This window comes from Octopus bimaculoides, chromosome 19 (assembly GCF_001194135.2).
Source record: "Octopus bimaculoides isolate UCB-OBI-ISO-001 chromosome 19, ASM119413v2, whole genome shotgun sequence".
Taxonomy (NCBI): Eukaryota; Metazoa; Mollusca; class Cephalopoda; order Octopoda; family Octopodidae; genus Octopus; species Octopus bimaculoides.
In genome coordinates this window covers 54,169,889-54,177,413 of record NC_068999.1, presented here as the reverse complement: position 1 = coordinate 54,177,413, position 7,525 = coordinate 54,169,889, and the positions used below count along the sequence as shown (strand labels likewise).

Genomic DNA, 7,525 nt, shown 5'->3' with positions numbered 1-7,525 from the left:
ATATATATATATATATATATATAACCTGAGAACTGCATGCAGTGCATGACGTTTTCTGTATGCTACTTAATATCACAGGATTGGCATGAGGGGAAATCTATTATTCGTTATTCTAAGTCTGCTATTAGTACATTTATCATAATGTTATGGGATATAGTGGAATTCCTATGGTCATGGGTTACATATAATATGAATAAAGTGTCTGTTCTCTGCTATTTATTGTCTCTTGCTAGAGTTTGGTATAGAAGTTGGGGAATCTAGACAACTAATGATAAAAGAAGTGAAATAAAACCAATGTGTGTTCTTATTATTGATATAATGACCCTCCCAAGATACAACAAAATAAGTCCATACACAGGTTAACTTAACTATACAATAAACATCTTCAGGCTATGTTTATACAGTAAACAATTTTCTCACTGTGTAAATACTGTCAACTTGTTAAGTCTCCAGTTAAGTTTGATTGAGCAAGCCTTTCATTATAGGTGTTCAAGCTGTATTATTCTGTGTTTTAAGTGGCATGTAGGCAACATCATATATTATGTCTTCATTTAGGATAAGATTAGAGGGAAATCTAGCTGCTATTTTTTACAAACCGAGTGACCAGATAGAGGCTTTTTCACTGGCTCCACTCAACATAAAGTCGTTTCCTCTAGTCAATTTGTACAAGCTGAACCTGTGATGACAGCTGACATTTATAGGATGTACTCAGCCATATAGTCAACAGCAGGCAATATATACACACAACATGTATGTATGGAGTCAACATCTACAGATAATCACAGATTATCAAGTTATGTACAAACAGCCTGAATAATAGTGGACATCAGCTTGTTTCAATGCTGCCACCCCCACCTTTTGGTTTAAGTATTGACCTCTCCCCACCCTTTCCCATTTAAGTAGTTGCTAGTCTTTACATTGGTTCATTTTGGTAGTGATTGGATGAGAACAGGTGTGCTGATGAGAACAGGTGTGCAGATGACAACAGATAAAGACATAAATTCTCCCATCAACAAAATAATAATAATAATAATGATAATAATGGTTTCTTATTTAGGCACTAAGTCAGCAATTTTGATGCAAGGGATTTAGTCAGTACCATCAACCCCAGTACTTGAGTGGTACTTTGATTTTATCAACCCCAGCAGGATTTAAACTCTTTATGTACATAATCAGAAGAAATGCCACAAGATATTTTGTTAGGCACTCTAATAATTCTGTCAATCCACCACCATAATAACAACAACAACAACAACAACAACAACAACAACAACAACAACAATAATTCTTTCTACTATAGGCACAAGGTCTTGAAATTTTTGTGTAGAGGGTATTAGCTAATTACATAACCCTAATGTTCAACTAGTTCTTATTTTATAGATCCTAAAAGAAAAGATGAAAGGCAGAGTCAACCTCAGTGGAGTTTGAACTCAGAATGTAAAAAGCTGGAAGATATGCTACTAAGCAGTTTATCCAACATGCTAATAATAATAAATTCTTTTATTAGTAAAAGTGGTCCAAGGTGTTGGGGACAATGCATGGATGAAATACAAAAAACAGCAAGAGGTGGAGTAGAGCAAATAAAAGGAAGCAATATTATTTGACGTCATTAGAGCACTTCTAGAATGTATTTTTTTTTATAAATGTCATAGAACATAAGGATTTTGGGGGATTCTTTTTATTTCCCCCTCTGAACTAAGTGTGTATATTTACCATGACTCAGTACAAATGTTTCATGGTAAAATAAAATGTGAGCTGAATTTGAAATTAGTTCCTGTTTGCCAACTTGTGGTTACGTTTGTAAACAGAAGTTACTTCATATTGACTGCAATGACTAGACGTGAAGTAAGTGTGAAGCAAGACTTGATGTAGGCCAAGTGGTTCATATCTTGTACTTTAAAAAGTTACTTCTCTTTGACAAGCATTTATGAGATTCCACGGAATGTAAAAATAAACTTTACAATCATTACAAGCATCTGCTTTTTCTTTCTTTCTTTCAGTCTGTCTTTCATTCATTCATTCATTCATTCATTCATTCATTCTTCCTCTGGCTTAGAAAAATTTACTGAAGAAACGATTGTACCTGAACTTTTTGTCATTGGTCCCCTATTTTATTGGTTTCAAATTTTGGCATAAGGCCAACAATTCAGAGAGTGAGGATAAGTTGATTGTATCAACCCCTGTGATCAACTGGAACTTATCTTATCGACTCTGAAAGGATAAAAGCAAAGTCGACCTTGGTAGAATTTGAACTCAGAATGTAAAGACGGACAAAACGCTGATTGCGCCAGCTTGCTGCCTTCAGTCCTTTATTTCATTGACATGGGCGTAGGAGAGGCTGTGTGGTAAGTGGCTAGCTTACCAACGACATGGTTCTGGGTTCAGTCCCACTGCGTGGCATCTTGGGCAAGTGTCTTCTACTCTAACTTCAGGCCGACCAAAGCCTTGTGAGTGGATTTGGTAAACGGAAATTGAAAGAAGCCTGTCGTATATATATATATATATATATATGTATGTATGTGTCTGTGTTTGCCCCCCCCCCCCAACATCGCTTGACAACTGATGCTGGTGTGTTTACGTACCCATAACTTAACGGTTTGGCAAAAGAGACCAATAGAATAAGTACCAGGCTTACAAAGAATAAGTCCTGGGGTCGATTTGCTTGACTAAAGGCGGTGCTCCAGCATAGCCACAGTCAAATGACTGAAACAAGTAAAAGAGTAAAAGAGTGAAAAATATAAATGATCACCTTCTGTTATAACAGTGTAAAGTGATGAAAAATATCAATACTGTGTCAAAACAATAACAGGCTGGTTGTTGCTGTTTAGATTCAAGTCAACCCTGATCGAATAGGTATATGATCAAATTTCTCCAGCCATGACTATCCTGTCGTTCTCTCAGTCATTATATATCTTGAACAATATCCTTGCCTATTGCTGTCTTTTAAACCTAAGTCAGTTCTAACTGAGTAGGCATATGAACAAAAAATGTCTTAGGAGAAGAGAGGAAGAGAAAGAGAACAAAGCAGAATTAATCTCAAATTAACAATAGACCTATGAGTTCAAACTTAAGAGATAGGTCACTCACACACTGACCAAAACGTAACTTTGAACAACTGACCAAAAGATAAAATAACTACCTTAGCTATTAAAATGACATATAAAATACATTAACCATTTTCATACTTAAAGAGAAATCTAGTTAAGAAAAGAAACAAGGAAAAAAAGAAAAGAAAGAAAACTCATGATATCTATAAAAACTTTCTAGTAACTATCAGGTCATCCCATAAGTTCTGTCCAATTTTACCTTTTTTAAAATTGAATGAAATTTAATAGTATTTTAGATTGTCTAATGGAACACACTGGCTACCCTTCATCATAGTTTGTACTATGCTTATTTATGCATGTTGTTTTCAATTAATCATGCATTATCTAGTGGCTTTGAAAGTTCAATGATGTGACTGTTTATTTTCAGTATGACATTGTAGGGTAGGTGTGAAAGGCCAGATCTGCCTGGTTTGAACATAAAACAGGTAGAATATTTGGGCCTGATATAACCTGTTTAAATGTTAAAGGGTTAAAGTGTGCTTGTTTTTTTATCAATTTTATTGTTATTATCCATTTACTTTTATAAATAATAACTACACAATTTATTTAAATCTATCATGAATACAAGAATCTTTGTATCAAACATACTGTTTCTCAGTCAGATCTGAATTTAAATTTCTTTAATTTATTTCATTCTGTAACAAAGGTGAGTGACTGCTATTTAGCATCAAGTTTGTAGTTTTTAGTTATTCTTTGATTTCAATTAAACTTATTTTATTCTGTTACAAAGGGCAATTGACTGGTATTTAGTTCATTGGCCTAAAGCCATGTTTTACACGTGTCTCTGTATTCATAACAGCTGAACCAACAACAAATCACCCCATGACGGCTGTGATTTCTTCACGAGCAATAAAGTCAGCACATCTAAGATCCCTGATCTTGTCATTCTGTCAACTACTTTTAGAAGGTAGAGAGGATTCTGAGACAATCTCACTAATGCTGGTCACATAATGAAACATCTTGGCCTTGATTCTTTTTCCCCTCTTTTCTTTTTCCTTGGTAGTAGGCCAAATAAGTCACTCAACTTAATATCACATCTGGCTGGTGATTGATTTTAATGAATTTTACTCAGTTGCAATCATATGAATCAGACTTCAACTGCAATCATTTGAATCATGATTCCTTGGTGCACTGGCTGCCACTTCTCTTTGCTATGCATGGTGCCATTATTTGTGCAAGGATACAGAAGCAAAAGGTTTCTGAACAAAGGCCTGTTGCCAGATAGTGTTCAAGATACGATCTATGAGTGACATCTCAAGAAGCTCCCTCTCAGCAGGTACATAATCCTATGACCTTTATTTGTCTAGCTTGTGATTGGTGTCCCAGTAAGTACAAAATTTCAAAAAACAGATCCTAAATCATTAACACTTAACTGGGTTACATGCATCAATTCAAAGTTGTGATCTCTTCTTGTCTCCTCCACAAGCAAACCAAACCAAAATCATTAAAAAAATTCTTCAATCAAAGAATAATGCCAAAATTGCAAGACATTTTCCATCTGTTTATCAAACATTTGTAGACTTTCGACCAATACACAAACCATACATCCTGTTCCAGTTTACTTCCCACTTCATTTTGTACACACTTGGTAAAACACAAACAAAACTCTCCATTACCAGTGAACCAGTTTCACCACTGCATACATGTATATGGCAAGTATGAACACCAGGAAAATACAACTGTGTATCCCAGCCTCAAGAAAGCTAACTCCTCAAACCCCACCAACTATCAGCTTATTGCTCTCAGTGTCAACATCTTAAAGTGATGAAGACATTTAACAGCCACTTTCTCCAATACCTTCAGTCCCTCTCTCTTACCTCACTTTTCATCAAAGAGTCAGCTCTGCTTGGATCTTCTTTGCTATGACATTCATCAGTGCCTCCTCACCTTTAAGAAATTTGGTACAAACACTACTACTGTACTTTAAATCAGTGTGACTGTGTATGGAATGAACATCTCACTAAATTGCTAATGGGCTTCGTTTGATTCTAGTCTCTTGGGTTGGAAGCTTCCAGTCGAAATCATACCAATGCAACAGGCATAGAAGGGACTCTCTCTCATCAACACTCGCTTAACTTTGGTATATCCCAAAGCTCTCTTACGTCATTCACATAGTTCCTCTTGTGAATTAATGACTTGACTTGCTGTCACCTTTGATAATATTTGCTTTTTTACTGATGATGGCATTCTTCATATCTTCATAACATTCCAAACAAAAGCATCATCCTTAGCCAGCATGCAAGTCAAACTGCCTCCATTAGCAAAGATTTCCAAAACATTCTACAAGACATGACAGTCTTTGTCTCCCCTAACAGCTCAGAGATGCATTCATTGCACATGCCAAGGAAACAATCTTCTACACTGCTCTCTCTCTCTCTCTCTCTCTCTCTCTCTCTCTCTCTCTCTCTCTCTCTCTCTCTCTCTCTCTCTCTCTCTCTCCCTCTCCCCCCTCTCTCTCTCTAGTCATGGGCAACATAAAATCCCTAAAGTCACTACAAATGTTAGGTTTCACAATCCTTGGTGGTCTCTCCAAGCAGTCTCACATATGTAACATAACAAAAACCATGTCCCAAGAGCTAATTTCTACTTTAGAGTCAGAAATTACTTCAGACCCCAACACCTACTGACACTCTGCAAAGCTCAACTCAAGTCCACCGTGGAACATTGTTCCTTCATCTAGAACTGTGCTACTGCAACATATAAATATCCATGACTTACATCCAAATAAAAACCATTCAACTGATTGGTGAGGAACCATTCTCCAAATCACACCAACCTCTAGTGCACAAACACAATGTCTCCTCACTCTGGTTCTCCCACCGCTACAATAAACAGCCTCTGCTTCTCATAGCTCGTTAGTTATCTACAACCTCCATCCAATTCCTTCCTTCACACCTGTCTCTTCTCCTTTTGTCATTTATTTTATGCCTCCTCCTCACCAGGCCCTGCACTTCCCCTTTACCCAGTCTTTCTCTTCTAGAAAGTCAACTCTTTAGAATTCTCTAAAACACATTTGTTCCCTTGCAAACATCAAATTTCAGCTGTTCAAAATGCATATCAATCATACCAGTCTGACTAGTTTTGGAGGACCTACAAAGGTAACGAGTACTGTACCTTCCTCCAGACTGGGCTGTGACTTGACTTTTGTTTAAGAGAAGGTGTGGTCATTCTTTTAATTTCAAAGAGCTGACCCAGAGCAAAAGTAGTAGTGTTGGACTAAATATCTCGTGGTATATAATTACATCCCTTAAAGTTCTGAGTTCTGTTCCCTTGGGGAGTCAGCTTTACCTTTAAACCCTTCAAGATCAGTAATCTAGATACCAGTAACATACTGGTTACACCTCTTCCTTACTCTTGGCATTGTGTCAGTGTGTGAAATTGTTATTGTTATCCTCATCATTTATTTAAGGGTCTTTCACAATGAGCCCTATTTTATAACCTTCAATTAACTACAATTTAACAAGCTTTATAAACTTTTTGTTTTATTTTGTAGTTGTTATATGAACTATTTTTACTCATTATTTTTCTTTTCTTTTTTTTTTAAAGGTTTAACCCATTTTCTACATTAGTTATTTGCAATGTATTTTACATGGCATGCATTATTAGTCTGCCTGATTTTCCTGGCTAAAATATCGACATCTGTAAGTATAACCTTAACGAAAGTGACTCCAAATGGAAACAACAAACTTTTGTCAACGATCCTTAATTCAAGCATATCAAATACATCACCAGCCAAAGTGAATTCAAACTTGCCATATTTTAGTACCAGCAAATTTATATCAGCTATACAAACGAACCCTGGAAATTTTACAACAAAAGTATTCAGTGCTTCCCCACAGACAAACATCAAGGTTCCACCACAAACACAGAGCTCCAATAGTTCAGTTTTCCAAACAACTCCTTTCCAGCAGACATCTGATCTGGTGACATTATGGGGAAATGGAAGTTCCAATAATGAGGTGACCACATCAGGACAAAACCTCAATAAAACTGTTGGCAGGATCATCATTAGCCATCAGATCCACCTGGTTCAGTTTAACATTCAGCATACTTCAGTCATTCTATACATTGCTTGCACAACTTTAGCTGCTGTCTTCCTGGCTGTCGGTAGGTAAACTCGTCTTTTACTTTTTCTTTATTTCTTTCTTTTTTAGAGCTTAGATATGAAGGTTTACCATTATTTCAAACTTGTTTTTTATATATCACTCTGTGTAAAAGCCAGTTTATCTGGAGCCCATCTATGGATTTACAATATAGAATTATGATGAACCATAACTTAGGATCCGACTGGAGTTCTTCACTAATCTAAGTAATATTGTTAGCCTGATGTGCCAACAGAGAGCATATGAAGTATTTTGCCCAGATTGATAATCCCTCACTAATTTGTTCTATATATATATATATATATATATATATAT

General features: G+C 36.1%; 1 protein-coding gene across 1 annotated transcript in view; it reads left to right on the top strand.

The window, feature by feature from the left end:
• LOC106875428 (Na(+)/H(+) exchanger beta) overlaps positions 1-7,525 on the top strand; it is a 61,102-nt gene that overhangs the window by 13,715 nt on the left and 39,862 nt on the right. Inside the window, exon 2 of the mRNA XM_014923576.2 lies at positions 6,654-7,214. Within this exon, the coding sequence (XP_014779062.1) occupies positions 6,686-7,214 (529 nt within the window). The 5' untranslated portion in view covers positions 6,654-6,685. The remainder of the gene's footprint in view (positions 1-6,653; positions 7,215-7,525) is intronic.